This window comes from Barbus barbus (assembly GCF_936440315.1).
Source record: "Barbus barbus genome assembly, chromosome: 2".
Taxonomy (NCBI): Eukaryota; Metazoa; Chordata; class Actinopteri; order Cypriniformes; family Cyprinidae; genus Barbus; species Barbus barbus.
The window spans coordinates 14932449-14950359 of NC_136730.1; the positions used below are offsets into that span (position 1 = coordinate 14932449).

The 17911-nt window shown below is 37.7% G+C and overlaps 1 protein-coding gene across 7 annotated transcripts in view; it reads left to right on the plus strand.

Moving 5' to 3' along the window:
• Positions 1–17911, plus strand: part of exoc6b (exocyst complex component 6B) — a 108398-nt gene that overhangs the window by 41787 nt on the left and 48700 nt on the right. For 4 of the 7 annotated variants that reach the window (XM_079443125.1, XM_079443127.1, XM_079443129.1 and 1 more), the window contains exons 7-15: positions 939–1112; positions 4057–4125; positions 9705–9788; positions 10853–10899; positions 11467–11587; positions 12576–12647; positions 13235–13332; positions 14227–14332; positions 14914–15023. In XM_079443125.1, coding sequence (XP_079299251.1) covers positions 939–1112; positions 4057–4125; positions 9705–9788; positions 10853–10899; positions 11467–11587; positions 12576–12647; positions 13235–13332; positions 14227–14332; positions 14914–15023 — 881 coding nt within the window. The remainder of the gene's footprint in view (positions 1–938; positions 1113–4056; positions 4126–9704; positions 9789–10852; positions 10900–11466; positions 11588–12575; positions 12648–13234; positions 13333–14226; positions 14333–14913; positions 15024–17911) is intronic. The other 3 variants (XM_079443128.1, XM_079443131.1, XM_079443130.1) reach the window with 1 other exon arrangement.

The window sequence follows — 17911 nt, forward strand, 5'->3', positions numbered from 1 at the left end:
TACTCGAGATTAAATGAGGACTAGAACTTCAGACATGTCTAAAGAAATAAATGGAGCACAATTCTAAGATGAATACAATGACAACATTCTATCTTTACGTAGCCCAATTAGTGCATTTGGACCTTCTCGTTCTCAAGATGACTAATCAGAATAAACAGTGTGTTCTTGACTCCTTTTTGTGGAACCGCCGTGCAGCTACAACATCCACCTTGCATCCTATTGTCACTGCTTGGTTTCTATTCTGTTGTCCTCATGGTGTTGACGTTTCCTCTCCATTCACAAGAGGCCCTTTTTTGCTTTAAGAGCCCTCCATCCCCGAATATTCCTCCTCACCAAATAACTTGAGGGGTCTGTAAGGAGAATGTTGCATGAGCCTTGATCGTAGTCATGACGTCAGATGGTGTTCATTAAAGAATAGTGTTTTATTGAAGAAAGCTCATTTGAACTCTCACGTTTTGCATATGAGAAGTCCTTATTTACAGGTGGCTTTCTCTTTGTTGGCACTGATGGGAAAGACGTGCTTTGTCAGTGTGTAGCACAATATCGCTATTGACTTGGAATGTCATGGGGAAAATGATTTACATAAGCTCAGACTTTGTTTCTTCTTGAGTGCATGTAGGATTCTGCAGTTAGTGAATATTAAAGTGTTTCTCTCTCTTCTCCCCCCCCCCATGGTTTATTTGATTGATAATATATATTTTTATTGTTATAAAATTGAATGTTGTATGCACTTTAAAGTTGTTTGCAGATATTAGTATTATTTTGAGATTATTATTTTAATATATTAGTGAGATTTTCATTAGAATTGTTTGTATGGGTGTATATATGTGTGTGTGTGTGTGTGTGTGTGTGTGTGTGTGTACATGTATAGTTCTCCTCAGTCAAGATTTTTTACACACATGTTCCCTTTCACATACGTGTTTGTATTTGTTTGCCAGGCACAGGTGCAGATCGCTCGTGACAATGCCGTGACGTCACAGCAGCGGTCAGCGAGTGGACGGAGGGTACGAAAGGAAGCGTGCGCAGGCACAGAGGTGGATAGAACTGGAAGCAACCCCTTCTCAGAAAAGGATTTTGGGGTACTGGATGTGGAGGATGAAGAGCAACATGAGGTGAGAGAGAAAAAGATTTATTTCAGGGGTCACAATAAAACCATTAAGCATTTCAACTGATTTTAAGCCTTTGTCACTTTGTCATGTTTGTGTCATATAAATGCGTCTTTTTGGGTATTATTCTCTTTTTCTTTCTGTCTCAGTCCTTTATAGAGATGGAAATCATAAGGAATGTAACGATTAGTGAGGAAGTTTTTAGTGCTTTTGAGATTGATTATATTTTTATATATCAAATAGAGATGAACCGATTATGATTTTTCATGGTCAGTTCTGCATGCCATTTTTCAAACAAGCAAATGAGCTGATTCCAATACCGATTGCCAGTATTTATTTATTTTTTTTTTTTTTTATATATATCCACCTTTAGTGTGTCTCATCTCTGTGTAACGTTCTGTTTATAGACTTCGTAATATTTCCCCACAAATTTGGGAAATGATTGCAATGCATTTTGTGCGCAAGTCCAGAACAGAGATTGGCTGAAACAAAATAAAAAAAACCTAGCCAGTTGCTGATCATGTGTTTCGAGCAAAAATTGTCCAGTTCCAATTGGTGTCCGGATGACTGGAGCATCTCTAAATACCAAAACTCATAGCATGTTTCTTTAACTACATGCTGTCAGATAAACAACTATCCATCAGTACGCAGTAATCGTTCCTGGTTAAAGTATTAGTTTACTTTCAGAATGTCATCCAAGATGTCTTTCTTTCTTCACTCGAAAAGAAATTAAGGTTTTTGAGGAATACATTTCAGGATTTTTCTCCATACAGTGGACTTCAACAGGATGAAGGTCCAAATTGCAGTTTCAATGCAGCTTCAAAAGGCTCTACTCAAACCCAGCTGATGAATAAGGGTCTTATATCTAGGGTCTAACCACAAATGCTCATCTTGCAGTAGTTCTGTGATGCGTTTCCTTGACTTCAGGCATTACGTAGTCACGGTGGGAAAGGTCACGTGTGACGTAGGCAGAAGTAGTACCGAACTCCATCTGATTTTCTCCTCCAACTTCAAAATCATCCGAAATCGTTGTTTTACCTTTTTTTTGTAAAGGGCGTTTGATTTAGTCTTTGCACGTTTGCTTATTAAACACCGGGTCAGTACTTCCACCTATGTCACGCGAGTTGTGGATGCGCATCGCAGAGCTAGTGCAAGACTAGCATTTGTGGTTAATAAGTATATACATTTTTATTTTATTTTGTTAGAAATAAATAAAACTATATGGAGAAAAATTCTGAAATGTTTTACTCAAAAATCTTAATTTCTTTTTGACTGAAAAAGAAAGACATGAACATCTTGGATGACATGAGGGTGAGTAAATTATCAGGAAATGCTTATTCTGGAAGTGAACTAATCCTTTAAATTTGAGTTAAACGTGAATGAATTACTCAGATAGTAAGTCAGATTTATTCAGCTCTGACTGATTCATGTCTTCTTCTGAAGAATCGACTTAAAATACTGTGATAGTGTTTTGCAGATCTACTACAGTGTTCCATCCACGTTAGCCAAAAGTCATAAAAATCATTCGGTTCCATTTTTTTTTATTTTATTTTTTTTAAATTGGAACCATTTCTGAATATTGATAAATCTTAGTTCCTCTGTCTCTGTGTCTGTCCCTTTCTCCTGCTTTACTCTAATATCCCAATGGACTTGCTGTTGGGCTGCCTGCCCAGTCCAGGATCCCCTCCCTTTCTTAATGGAGCGTCTCAGCTCTGCAGTCGTTTAGTGTCATTAGGGCTGCCCTGCTCCTCTGAGGCAGCAATGTGAGACGTGTGAAGCATGCAAGACGTGGTCCCCGGCTGTGGCTGCCGGCACAGATAGAAAGGATGATTCCCGGTCTCGCTTAGCTCCTGAGAGACAAATTAAAGTGACGCAGTCAAAACACTCTCAGTCGGTGTTCATTGTTTAGTTTACATTGAGTTTATTTTGACGTGCTCAGATAAGTGTTGTTTGTATTGTGTGACTTCTTCACTTGTTTTGACATGGTGTTTTTGCTTGGTCAAACCGAAGCAACACAAGATTGACACTTGTGTTTGTACCAACGCACTGGTGGTGGACTTTTGTTTTGTGTTATGTAAAGTGGACAATTTTGTACCAAAGTAGCTGAGAAAAAGCTGCTAAATAAATGTAATTTGTTGACTAATGTTGCCATCTCTTACCCAGTTTCATGATGTTGCAACATTGTTAAATCATCTTGAAATCTGTTTCACAAAAAAGTGAAAAACTTACCTTTAAGTGACCCTGGTAAGGTTAATGCTTTTTGCCCTCTCATTTGACCTTTCCCCCTTCCCTTCCCTCTAAGCTTCAATCAGTCTGTGCGTCATCATGTTTTCCTCCTCTGGCTCCTGCTTGTGCCAGCCTTTAATCTGCTCGAATCTCTGTGCTCAGGGGCTTCCTGAGAAACGGGTTGTATCAAGAGATGCAGATCGTTGCCCGTTTAATGACCCCATGCCACCTGAACGATGTCCCCTTGCGACCCTTTGTCCTGTCTGTAAACTGTTTCTAGGGGAGCATGTTAATGTGAACATGCCGTCCCTGAACCGGACAGACATTTCCACTGCTGTCCCAGTGGTGCATCAAGACTGAATAGTTTTTTTCCACATTCTCTCTGGGTTATTGTTGGTGGTGCCACGACATAGTTGGGTTTGTATGTCCCTGGTTGCCATTTTGCGGGCACCAGATCAAAGCTGGCATTGTTTAGTTGTCCATTTGTTTGGCTTTCTTTTAGAAAAGAGTTCTTCCTTACCGGTAAGGTCAAGGGTGGCTCAGGTCAAAGGGATGTAAACAGAAAGAAAACTAGAAAAGCTATTACACTGCATTCATTTTAATGACCTTTGAATTTAAAATAGATTTTAGTTGAAAAATAACATTTGTTCCTATTGATTTTCTGCTTTAGTGCTGCTTATCCATACAGGTGATGTGTCTCTCATTGACTCGTACTGTATTGCAGATTTCTGGTGCACAAGACCTGGTGGACTTCTCTCCTGTGTATCGCTGTTTACACATCTACACTGTATTGGTGAGTATGTCTTGTTTGTGATCGGTTTTATTTCAGGTTTGATTTGTCTGATTTTTTTTTTCTTTTCAGTATATGATCTTTGTGTTGGCCCTCACGCATACACACATAACCTGCACTTTGTTCCCCAAAGCCCCTTGTTGCAATGTGTGGTTCTCAGAGAGAAAATGTCTTGTGTGTTTTCAGAATATGTTCATGAAAATGTGAGTTTGTGTGAACGAATGTGTATTTTTAGTGTATGAGAAGTTGTAAAATGTGTGATAGGTGTTAATGTGACACTGTTATGAGTGAGTCTATTACATTACCATTCAGGTTTGGGGTCAGTAATTTTTTTAATAGTTAATTAGAAAACAGTAATATTTTACTATATTTTGATCAGATAAGTGCAACCTTTGTGGGCATTAAAAAAGGAGACATTAAAAAATAATAATCTTATCAACTCCAAACTTTTGAATGGTAATGTATGTGTAAATCATTTTGTTTTAACGTAAGGTTGCATGATTAAGTAAAAAATTAAAATCGCCATGGCCAAAACATAACTTAATTTGAAGTCAAAAGGATCACGTGCACTTTAGTTCTTGCTGGACATTTATTTAATTGTGATTTTTTTTTTACATATTTGTTTTTTAAATTGCCTTTATCTGGAAATTAGATGTTTTTCGCATCGTATTTCTAATTACAAAATTGCAGTATTTGACAAAATAATCGCTTTGAGTTTTTTTTGGTCCAAATCATGCAGCCCATAATTGATTAATTTCTCTTAATATCAAGTACATCTGTTAATCCATGCTAGCTGGGGATTTTAAAGCAAAGCAGCACAGTTGTTTGTTGATGACTTTGCTGAAATTTGCCAGTGGAAACTGCTCCATAGTTTACCAGTTCTCCACCCAAAAGTGCCCTGGAATGTTTCCTGCACAAACAAATGTTGCTTTTGACACAGCCACAAGTAATGAAAAACACTTTTTAAATGCATCACTGTTAATTTATTACCTATTAACTTGCTAGACACGTATCTAAGGAGTCAAGACTCTTTAAACTGTTTGCTTTTGTAGTATGCTTCAAAATACGACCAATAATTGGGTTTAGGCCTACGTGCTTGGGTGGGTATTTTTTTTTTTTATGCGAATACGCACATGTTTGTTTTCGGAGTGTACGTGCTGAAAGCTCCTCATGAAGATTCCCGAATTGTTTGAGTTGGTGGAATGTCACTTTTATGACCCTCCGGCCTGTAAATTTCAAGTGTGAGCAGACAAACTGTTATTACTACAATGGTCTTTGTAATGGAAGCTGGTGAGAATGGCATGCTGGGGAATCGAGGTTGGGAGGAAGTCTTTAAAGTTCACGTCTTGCCCTTTTTTGACCAGTTCTGTAGACCAGATCTAGGAGCCGTCTGAGGACGCAAAGGAAAGGGAGGAAAAGTAAAGGACAAGAGTTGTTTGAAAGTAACCAGGGAGTCATAGAAGGGACACACACAAACACTGTTTTGAGGTTATAGGAAAGAAAGCAAACAAACGAGAAGTGAGCCCCAATAAGCGAGTCGATTTGTTTCTTTTTAAGAAAGCATGTTTAAGTTTTTGTGTTTCCTTTCCCTGGTGACCCTTGAGTCACCTCAGACCCTGGGAAATCACACTGCTTACTTGTACAAAAACAATCAGAATTGCACTTTATATGTCCCTGAAGGACTTTTTTGTTTAAACGGTGAGCACACACTCTTGAATGCCCATGTTTGAATGCACATATGGCAGATACTTCCCATTTACTGTATATTCACTGTCCTGAACGCCCCCACAGGAAGGAAGTTGTTGAGACTGTTGTATGTTTATATGGCGATCGGCCTTATTGTAACATCGCTCCTGTTAATTTAAACAAACTTTATGTAAACACGGCTACTTGCTACTGTGAAGAGTGAGAGGGGCAGAGAGACACTTAAGGAAGGGAGGGAAATTAGTCAAATATAGAAATTGTTCATGACCTTGGTGCTGTATATGTACAATGGCCCTTTTTTTGGGTCTGTTCTGACTTCTGAGCTGGCTGCACTCCAGATGGCCCGAGCTGGGATTCAGCAGGAGACGCTGAGGGGGTTCATCTGGGTTTCCTTCATACCAGAGGGTTGTGACCCTGCCACGATGTCCCGTGCCTTTTTTTTTCTGTGCATGTGTGTATGTGTATGTGTGTGAGATAGTATAGGCCTGTGAGGCCTGGAACTATAAGTGTTGAGCTGCTGCGGATCTGCTGTGGAAGTTGAACTCCCGTTGGAAAGTCAAGCCGAGGGATGGAAAGAATAAGGATGGAGAAAAAGAACAGGACAAGGAAGAGGTCAGAGTGCCAGAGGGTACAGCCTGTTCTTTGGTCAAGTCTGGCTTGAGCAACTTAAATTGAAGACAATGTGTTTTAAGGTTTTCTTCACACTGCCGTCAAACAATTGACATTTTTATGAATCTGCAGATAATAAAGTTCAAACGGACAGAGGAAAAACATTATCCCTCTGGACTAGTGGAATTAACAGAGAACAGCGGACTGCTATAGAATAGAAAACAGAGAAAAGAGGAAGCATGAGTTGTTGAAAGTGTGACCTCTATGCCTCAAGGTCTTGCACTTTCTATTAATGCTTGTTTTTTTTTGCATTGCCAGAAAACTGCCAAACTGAAATTGCATTTTCCTTTTAAACCAGTCTGACCTCAAGTGGAGCCACTGAGATTTAATGGCGCTACTGTGTCAGAGATCAGAGGCTGATGGAGGTCTCAAGGGGTCACAGTTACCTCTGTTTGCTCACTCTTGTTTTTATTCGTTTGAATTCTTTCTGTCACACATTTAGTCCATTTTAGACTTTTGATTAGAATGTATTGGTGGTTGATTTAGTAGGATTTTTGAACACAAGAATACATTTATTGAATTTCTTGATCAACGTCTTTAAAGCAGCACACAAGTCCATTTTCTGGACAAGAACATCTGAGATAGATTACATTCTATTCTATTACTGTTCTGTTCTGTATCCTCTTCCAGCTCAAACTCCTCCTCTTTACTTCTAACTTAAGGTCTGAACAGTGTCTCAGTTCTCTGACAGTTCAGGTCTGTGTTCTGATCAGTGTAAACATAGGCTGGGTGTGATGGGCCAGCTACAGTGGGAAACTGCAGGAGAAGGAGAACCACAGTTCAGGCCTCCGTCCTACTTCTCCGACCCAGAGAACCACACCCAAAATTCAGCTGGCAAACAGCAATGTATCTGTCACTGTCTTTATTAGTGGAGCTCTGGAGATCTGAGGCACCAGACCTTTGTGGAGGGAAGTTCAGCTGAACTTTAGTGCACAACTTTCTTCGATAGTTGATGTTGGCACTGTCCTCCTTTGATTTTGACTGTTTAGGTTAAGGAACATCTATAAGAGATGGAGCGTTTGGACACGATTAACTGGGTTTAGACTGCAGCTGGTAGACCTGCTCTTCTCAGTCCTAGTAACCGCAGAAGAGCTTGCATAGCCAACAGGATGGACACACTCGGTTAAACTCCCTTCACACAGAACATGGCATCCTTCTCAAACATCCTTTTTTCCTTCTCCAAAATGTCTTTTGAAGGATTCTGAGGTAATACACATCCTGCTCCAAAGAGTCAGTGTCGTCAATGACCGTATATTGTGTAGGAGTCATTTTGCCCCACTGTGGACTGTTCAGTTTTGGGGAAGCTACTTTAAATTATGGGCAGCTTACAGTTTGGCAAGTTGCTGCTTCAAAGTAGAGTGGTTATGAATCATTGAATAAATTTTTTTTTAATAAATTGATGAATTAACCCACTGGCGAAAACGAATCAGACTTCCCAGCACTTTTTGTGAGAGAAGAAGTGTAGCATTTGGTGTTGAGCAAGTTTGTTTCTTTCTTATACTTTCTTATGTTCCTTACTGAATTGTTTCACCTTCTGTCTTTCATTGTGATCTGAAGACCTCTGTGGTCAAAGCAGAATATCTGTTCGATCCTTGCTGTTATTAAAGGTTTAAGGTTGTTCTGAAGTCATTCAAATTTATATAATGCTTTTCCATTTCTGTGCCCACTTTTTTCTCCTTCAATTCTTATTTCTCAAACCTTATTCTTCCCCACACATCATTACATTTGGGTGGTCTGGGTTAACTATTTGGGTTTGTAACCAAATAATTACTGGTTTAAACCCTTGAGGGACTCTGAATTACAGCATACTTATGCAAGAGTCGTCAGTAAGAGCACAACAGTAATACACTGTAGCATCAGCTAAATGACAAGGTTGTAGACTACAACTCTATTCAAAAACCTAGTGAGCTTCCTTCATAGACAGCATTTAAGTCATCATAAGTTCACCAACGTGAAGGCTGATGCAAAGTGCTGCATTATAATTAATTTCATGTATCCTGCATTGTGATTTAATCAGTGCAAAAAGTCATTCAAAATGGTAGACAAATTAAAAGTTTATTCAGTGCAGAAATTTTTATTGAAATACATTAAACATATTTGAAAAGTTTTGTAAAAATAATTACATTTAATTAAAAATGCACTATTCAAATAAGTAAAAATATCACACAAAATATTTAGTGGAAAACTTGCAGCTGTGGTTGCCAGAAATTCACTGTAAAAATTTGGCATTAGCTTGCAAGAAAACAAATTTGCCAGAATTTTACAGTAAAATGGCATACAATGTGAAGCCATTTAGTTTTTTTGTTTTGTTTTTTTTTTTCCGTTTTTTTTTTACATGTTAATATAACTTGCAGTTAGGTTTCTACTGTAGCATTAAAAAATTCTTTACAGTGCATTACTTCTGGGTGGTATGTGTTTGCTTACTGTATCACTCTCTATCAAACTCTACTGGAGTTAACTGACATTCAAGTCTGTCTGTGGACTTCACATGAGGAGCTCTATTAGTGCGTCACACAGTGTTGCAACTACCTAGACTGCGGACCAGCAGATCTGAAACAGAGCTTATATCTCACTTTTGTTCATTATTGAATAGTTACGTGTGGTCATGTCTTGTCCTGTTTTTTTTTTATCTTCGTAGAAGAGGTACAGTCACCCGCTCTGGCTAGATAAATTCAGAGGCCCTCAACCGGAAGTAGCGATAAGTCCCACCGTGCTGCTGCTGTTTTCTGTTTTTATCTCTCTTCCTCTTTGTGCTACTGTTTTGTTTCTGCGCTCTGTTCTGACCAGGACGTGTGTGCATGTTTTGGTGTCATGCCCGAATAGACTTTGATAGCAGTCTGTGTTAGGCGGACAGGAACTGCACTCTGGGCTTCTGGAAAAAGGATCAAGTCTTTAAGCGGTGAATGTGGGCCTTTGTTTTTAGACTACAAGCCTCTGCTGTGCTGTATTCTGAATCGTACTATTAGATTAGGAGAGAGAAAGTACCTGATATGCTCTTATTTGAAGTTTAGCATGGCCTCTGTAAGCGAAAATCTGTTTTCCTGTGTCAACTGGTTCTCTTAGACATCACCTCCCCTCTTTCGTTCCTCTGTCTTAAATGACTGGTGCTCAGTGGTCACAGAGCTGTTCACACAAAATGAAAGTCATGCCTGTTAGTAAACAGCCGTATTCTCACTCAGGTGTTTAGAATGTGTATCTGCTTTACCCAGGGTGCCCGGGACACGTTTGAGAACTACTACAGGAAGCAGCGGCGGAAACAGGCCCGACTAGTGCTGCAGCCTCACTCTAACATGGTATGGCATCACTCAGCCTGAGCACATGCTTTGTCTGACTGTCTGTTTTACACCCTTCAATCATATTCACTGCACCACCCCCAATCACTAACATCACCTCAAATAAACTCTCAGGAACTGTGAGGTAAGCTGTTATCATTACATAATGTACAAGTTTCTGCTTATTTGAAAATGGATGCGTACAAGAAACTTGACATGTATAGCTAATTTAGGGCCTATAGATTTTTTTAGTTTAGAGGTGTTCGTATATAGTTTTCATTGGCTTGAACAACGATTGGAAAAGGATGTGGAAACATCGTTCCAGTTCAAATATAGCTCAGTTGCTGAACATTTAAGTTTTCCTTATAGCAGAGCTGAATTGTACATATTTTCCGAATTTCTTTGTAGTCTTTCTTTTTTCAATTCCTGTGCACTTGATGTCATTGCAAAATACTTAGGTATACAGTACCATTCAATAGTTTGAGGTTAGTAAAATATTTTCATACTATAGAATCATACTTGTATTCAGCAAGGGGGTATTAAATTGAGCAAAAGTGATAGTAAAGACAGTTTACAGTGTCACAGATGTTTTCTATTTCAAACGGTTTCCATCAGCATATTAAGTGGCACAACTGTTTTCAACATTGATAATAAGAAATTACATTTAACAATGAATTAAAACAGAAAAAACTTATTTTAGATTGTAACAATATTTCCCAATATTACGGTTTTATTTTTGGTCAAATTAGTGCATCCTTTGTGAACATAAGATTACTTTCAATAATATTTAAATATTTTAAAGCCCCTAATTTTTGATTGGTAGTGTATGTTAAAGTATTGAAGCTATTTTCAGAATGTCGTTGTACAGGTATGTTGTTATTTGGTAATTCATATGACTTATTGTTGAGGTAATAGAGGTAACATTCTTTCAAAGAAATTAATTCTGACAAAAATTAAAAAAATGTTTTGAGGTCGTAATTTAGTTCATTCCATAAATAATAAAAACCTTAAAAAGGGCTGTAATAGTAGACTGCTCAGTTAACTGATGTTCATAAACTCTTCTTTCTTTTTCCTGTGGACTCCAGCATGAAACGTTAGAGGGGTACAGGCGCTACTTCAATCAAATTGTTGGGTAAGTGCAGTGCACTTTTTGCTTTGAATGGCTAAATGAACAGAAAATCAATTGTACATGCTTACTACGTTATTTTTTTTATATAGAAGAGAATTAAAACAGCTGAAGCCTTTTTTGGCTCGGCGTTCAGACCCTCCCTTTAGCCAAACGCTCCCTTTCCTCTGGCCCTTCCTGATTCTCCATCCCAGTGCTGCTGAAAAACACTCTTAGTTTTAGAATTTATGGTTCTGGGGATGTGGAGTGGCAGATCGGTGTTATTCCGAGCGTCTGAAGGGGAATATCGGAAAGGCTGGTGTCTGGAATGGAAGCTTTTACAAACATCCTAAGTGACACAAAAAAGGCTTAGGGCACTCGCACAGTGGGATCTCTGGGATTTTTTTGGGAATGTTACTGAGATGTTCAATGCTTTTGTGTGCTGGAAAGCCTAATTGTGCCCATTTTGGATATTATTGACATAGTATAATGATATGTTTTCCTGTGATGTTATAATGTACTTCCTGTTTCTCTTTCATACCCTTTCCAACATTCTTTCATTTGTTCCTGTATTTCCCTGTGTATATCCTGCAGTTTTTTTGTAGTGGAGGACCACATCTTGCACACCACACAGGGTCTGGTAAACAGGGCTTATGTGGAAGAATTGTGGGAGCTGGCCCTTTCAAAGACCATTGCAGCCTTGCGTACACATTCAGTATGTCTGCACGCTACATGCCTAACATACACTAAGCAAGCTGAGCTGTTCAGTCAACACATTATTTTTAAGGCCAGCCTGGAAGGGTAATGGCTTCTCTCTGGAGTTTCTGATGGGTTTTTAGGATTGTGGTTTTCTAGTACAATAAGGTGTGTGGTTATCATTACTTGAAATTACTATAGGGTTTTATTTTTTTATATATACACAACATACACTAAAAGTTTGTGGTTAGTAAGATTATTAAACGTTTCTGTAGGAAATCTGTTATGCTCTGCAGCCTGCATTTATTTGTTCAATTAAAAACAGTAATTTTGTAAAAAATTCTTACAATTTAGAATAACTGTTTTCGCTTTCAATATTTTAAAATGTAATTTATTCCTGAGATGGCAAAGCTGAATTGTCAGAAGCCATTATGTTGCACGATCCTTCAGAAATACATTTTTCATGATTCTTTAACAAATAGACATAATAGCATTTTTTTGTAACAATGTAAAAGTCTTTACTGTCACTTTTGATCAATTTTAATGCATCCTTGCTGAATAAAAGTAATAATTGTCAAAAAGAAAAATTGACCCTACATTTGTTTTTTTAACAGTTGTGTAAATTACACACAGATGTACCTTAAATGTTTACAAGTTTGAAAACATTGTGTGATTTAAAAATATAAGTTGCAAGTTCCTGCTAAAGGACTGCAGCAGTTGTCAAAGTAAGTAAATGCACATCTTTGTGGTATTTGTTGTCCTTATGTAGCTAGTAAACTGCAGACCTTATTTTGCTATTAAATTAAAAACACTATTCTAAAAACAATATTCTTAAATTTCAGAGAGATCCCTAATCCTCTTCTGGGTTTTAGGACTACAACTGTACAGCTCTTTTGAAAAGATATCTTTTTCTTGCATTTTTGTCAGGTAATCCAAATATCCTTGTGCTGTCCTTCCTCTGCTTCTGCTGTAATCCATCACTATCTCTCTCTCTTGTGTCTCCATAGTCTTATTGCACTGATCCAGACCTGATATTAGATCTGAAGAATCTTATTGTGCTGTTTGCAGACACACTGCAGGTGAGTGAGGGAGTACCTAATGATAACATTTAAGAACTTCAGGTGTCACTGGATAAGATTTATCAAATTTTTTCGGAGGAAAGGGAATATAATTTAAAAACATTGTGACAGACGAGCATTGAATAGACATCGCAAATGTTATAGTGCTGTCAAATCGATCTAAAATAAAAGTTTTTGTTTACATAATATATGTGTGTGTACTGTGTATATATAAATGCACACAGGTGTATTTTTATATTTACATGTGTATATATAAATACACGCGCGTATATTTAAGAAATATTTACATGTATATATTTAAATTTATACATGTTTTTTATTATGTAAATATAAATATTACATATATTTCTTAAATATATACATATTTGTGTATATGTTTATATATAAATGTAAATATACTCCGTACACACAAATATATTATGAATATCGAGATTAATCGATTTGCACTAGTATGTTGTTTGTTTTATTTCCATATAATAATCGTAATATCAAGTGTAAATGTATAAACACAATTTCATCCTGTTTTCTGCTTAGTTGCGCATTCATTTGCTTCCTTTTTTTAACTCTTCACCTCTCTCTCCCTGCAGGGTTATGGTTTTCCAGTAAACCAGTTGTTTGATATGTTGCTGGAGATGAGGGATCAATATGGAGAGATCCTGCTGAAAAAGTGGAATCAGTCCTTCAGGTGCTTTCTGCCTTCTCTTTCTCTCTCCCTCTTCTCTGTTTTCTTCATCTCTGTCTCTCATTTGAGTAAGGATAATGATGATTTGGTTATCACCTTATGACCCTTGAGAAATCCATACTGAAGGAATTACACTAATAGGGTCCAAATCAACTTAAATCAGATTGTGTTTACTGTACGTCATTTGTTCTGTTCTTCAGTTTAATACTTGGAAACCACACATCCATTTTTTTATGAAATATCAATTTTTAATGCCCTATATCAAACTACCATTTAAGGAAATTGCCTGAATGTGATACCTGTAGTGCTCAGAGATTTATATTTGCAGAGGTTGTGGATTGCAGGACAGTTGAAGGACAGGGAAATTTGGTCAGGCCAAACCATCTAAAATCACTGATTAAATTATCCCTATATGACTAAATCATATTGCTTGAAGGACAAATATTTTCTTCTTTTTTTGTGCCGGGATCCCTTTAAAAAGCATTTAATCCCAAAAATGTCAAAAAAAAAAAATGTTAAAGCTGCTTGGAGGGAGATAGTTACGATTTGTTTGGCTGAATCTTAAGAGCAGATGACATGGAAAGGTTGTTGTAACCTTACTGGAGTCGTTTTTCATTCCCTGTCAGAGACACTTGACTCACTCCATAAAAGAATGATGCTTTGGACTCTTTGAATGGCTCAGAATGTCATTACTGTGGGAAAAGGCATTCAAGGAGATGTGTTATATGTGTTTGCTATGACTGAGTTACACAAACACAGACACACTGCTCATGAGTCCAATAAATGGTTTTTAGATTATTTAGTCTTCTTTAATATCCTGCTCTTGCCCTCAGGTTTATGATCAGTTCATCTGTGAAGTCAGGTCTTTTTCCTCTCACACTTATTCTGTTTATTCAGGCAAATCTTGGATCAGGACAACTATAGCCCCATTCCCGTGGCGTCCCCTGAAGAGTACCAGCAAATAGCAGGCCAATTCCCTTTCCAGGATCCAGAGGTCGACAAGGTGAACATTAGGCACATAAGAAAGCTTTTATCCCACAGATTCCCTCAGTTACACACCCTCCGGTCTCCTCAAAGACACAAATATCCTCCTGCTGTCCAAGAAGTTGATTACTAACATGCGCATCCCCTGAAATACTTGAGCTAAGCCATACATTTGAATTCTCCCATTGACATCAACAAGAACTACTGCTCAATACTGTTATAGTAATCAAGGATGCTACCTTTATTGGTGATACTTGCAGCTGTTCTTTTTCATGCAATTAAGCTGCCTTTGTGTTTTCTTTATAAAGGAAATCTTCCAGTGTGTTCTATCAATAGCATTTATTACAGATTGTCAATATTTTTCATTTTGAGCAAAAAAATTGATTGCATTTAAAGCACTTACAATGGAAGTACACGTCAAGGCATCTGTTAAAATGCACTCCAGAACCAGAATTGTCCAACTAGAAAAGTAGTCCCACACCAAAAAAAAGATTCATTCAAATCAGACATTTCTGATTTTAAACCCTTTAGAACACCTGCTCTGTGCTGTGCTGTAATATACTGTATTTATTTACTTACTCTTAAAATTATTCTAAACAGATGCCTTTTCCGAAGAAGCTGCCATTTTCTGAATTTGTGCCTAAAGTATACTCGCAACTCAAAGAATTCATCTACGCCTGCCTGAAATATTCTGAGGACTTGCACCTCAGGTAAGAGCGTGCAAACACACTTTAAACTGTTTCACACCTGCGTATATAATCCTCCCATCCAAATGTTCTCATTAGCAAATCATGCTGCCAGTGTTTTTTTTTTTTTTTTTTTTTTTACACCCTTCATTCTTTTGCTATGAAGTCACTAAACCTGCCCCATTGTCTTTGCCTATCCCCTAGAGTAGCCGCTGAACTTCAGAGAGGAAGTTCCAATGGCACCAAACAGTTTCTGTGTGTTTTCCTAATTAATTGCATGCTTGGTGCTAGTGGGTGTTATTTCAAGGAATTTCTCCCAGTGTTGACTGATCTCTGGTCAGTTTATGAGTTCTTAGAATTACTGATGAGGTTGCCAGATGCGCCGAGCTGTTTAGTGTGGCCTACCCTGAATTCCCAGTCTGCAGACTGTTGGACAGAATAAACGGCTCTGTGAAATGGTGCTTTGGTATGATCTCCCTTTATGATATTTCTCAGAAGAAAAGTCCATTTCACAAATGTACAAAACAAACAGTTGTGAAAAAAGCACTTTTGGATTTCCCAATAAATGACTAAAGACCTGTTTAGCAACCTGTTATATAACGTCAGCGAGTGAACTTAATTTAATAAGGCAAGTATTGCTATTCTTGTTGCTCATACTTAGGATGTCCTGCGTATGAACTTTTAAGTGACTTGCTCATTTAATCGAAATTTAAATTTGAATCAAGACTGTATTTAGGGAGCAGATTTGGAGAATGGAGTTTCAAGACTGCAATCTAGTAATTCATTTATCGGCTAAGGCCTGTTCACAATAAGAACAATAAATATAACCATTATATTGTAAAAATTGCTTTAACTCCAATAATAACAAAGTTCATAATTGACAAAAACAATCACAATTTATCTGACAATCCACAATTGCACTACAATTTTTTTTCCCTTTCTTTTTTTTTAAAGAAAATAATACTTCTATTCAGCAAGGAAAAATTTAATTGATCAGATATTTTGAAATTTGATCAGATATGTAAGATGTTTGTTACAAAAGACTTCTGTTACATATAAATGATGAGATTTTGAACTTTCTATTAATGAAAAAAGACTTTTCCATCACAGACAGTGGCGGCTGCTGGTCTTTCAAAGAGGGGAAGCTCATTTTCGGCCTACATCATAAAAATTGTCCATTTATTTATACGTAAATTCTGCCATCGTGTGCAGTTTGCTAGCTGGCTAGTTCACCACCTGGCCTACTGTATGAATGAATGAATGAACAAACGATGTAAAAAACATATTAAACTCGACGGAGGAAATGTGGGAATTAGGTTAAACTGAAACAAGGAATGTGGTGTATAATTGTGTGAAATGTATAATGAAAATTGGCCAGCAATTCCGCCAAGCAAATATCAAGAAATAGTTGCAGCAGTTTGTCTTTTGACTACACTTGCAAAGTCCACTATGGGACTGAGCTCGAATCAGTGTTGCCAACTTATTTCGATGGAAAGTAGCTAAAGCCAGTTTGAAAAGTCGTTAAATGTCGCCAGATGACGTCATGCGCTAATTAGCATATTCATTACGTCATCGCGCCATATTGCCTTTTACATTTGTTTGTCTCTCTGTGCTCATACTGTATTTTGATGTAGCCAAATTCTCAATAAAACTGTTCTCCTTTATATATTTTACTGTTTATGCTGTCAGTCAATGGGATAAATATGAAATAGTGACTGAAACGCAGCCACACATAACCAGCTCTCCCTCCCAAGAAGTTAGTCTGCACAAAAATCCTAATTTATAATCGAGCCGTCGTCTGATGAAATCAAATATTACACACAAGATAAGACAATTCCTGTGCTGTGGTTTCGGCTATAAATTAGATGCATGTAAAATTAGAGAAGCAACATAATATCTATTTGAACTGAACGCGCTGCTCCTCTCAGCCGCTCACAGAACAGAGAAAGAGGTGCGTGCGCGCTCACCTCGCGCCGTTGCGGCAGTTCCAGCGATCACAGAGACTCGCTAAGGTTTGTCAAAGAAGTCGCTAGATTTGTCGCTAGTCGCTTTTGGGGAAAAAGGTCGCTAGGGTGGTCTGAAAAGTCGCTAAGTTGGCAACACTGGCTCGAATAGCTTCAGCATCAGCGACTTCTTATAGGACACAATCACTGTCAATCAAAAGGAGATGCAGGCTTTCGACAAACCCTCCAATCATCACGCAGAAGCCCGGAGTCCAGCCCCGCCCACTCCTCCATTCACCCCCAGAGACGCTGAGCGTCCGGGGGCGGGACATAATCGCAGCATTTATCCAATGACCGTCTAGTTTCGAAGCACTGAAAAAAACTGTTCAAAGCAGCCCCATTGAAGTCAATGGACGCTAGGCTTCAACAGGCAAATACACTGTGACGCTACGGGAATATATGAGAAGGAAATCGAGTCACCTGCTATATGTAGCTGATTCTGAACGAACTCGTCGAGATGAACGTGTTCTAACGCATTTTTAATCAATAAAATGTTAACACAATAGTACATATTTGACCATTAATTTTTTTACATTATAGGGGAAGCCGAGCTTCCCTTGCATTCTTAAAGAAATTTGATCCCCACTGATCACAGAAATTAATTAAATTTTTAAATGTATTCAAATAGAGAACAGTTATTTTATATTCAAAAATATAAAAATTAAAAACATAAAACGTACTTGACCCCAAATGCTTGAACTGTAGCATATGTTTACAGATCGTTACTGTGGAGCTCACTTAGAATAAAGGGAACATTTTTGTCAATTAGTATCTACGCTTATATAGTTATTTCTATAGCCTTTGCCTCACAAATTAAATAGACATGTTTAATTTAATTTGGACATATATGGTTATCCAAAACGTTTTTCAATAGTGCACCTTAAAAAAACAGTAGTTTTAAAGATATAT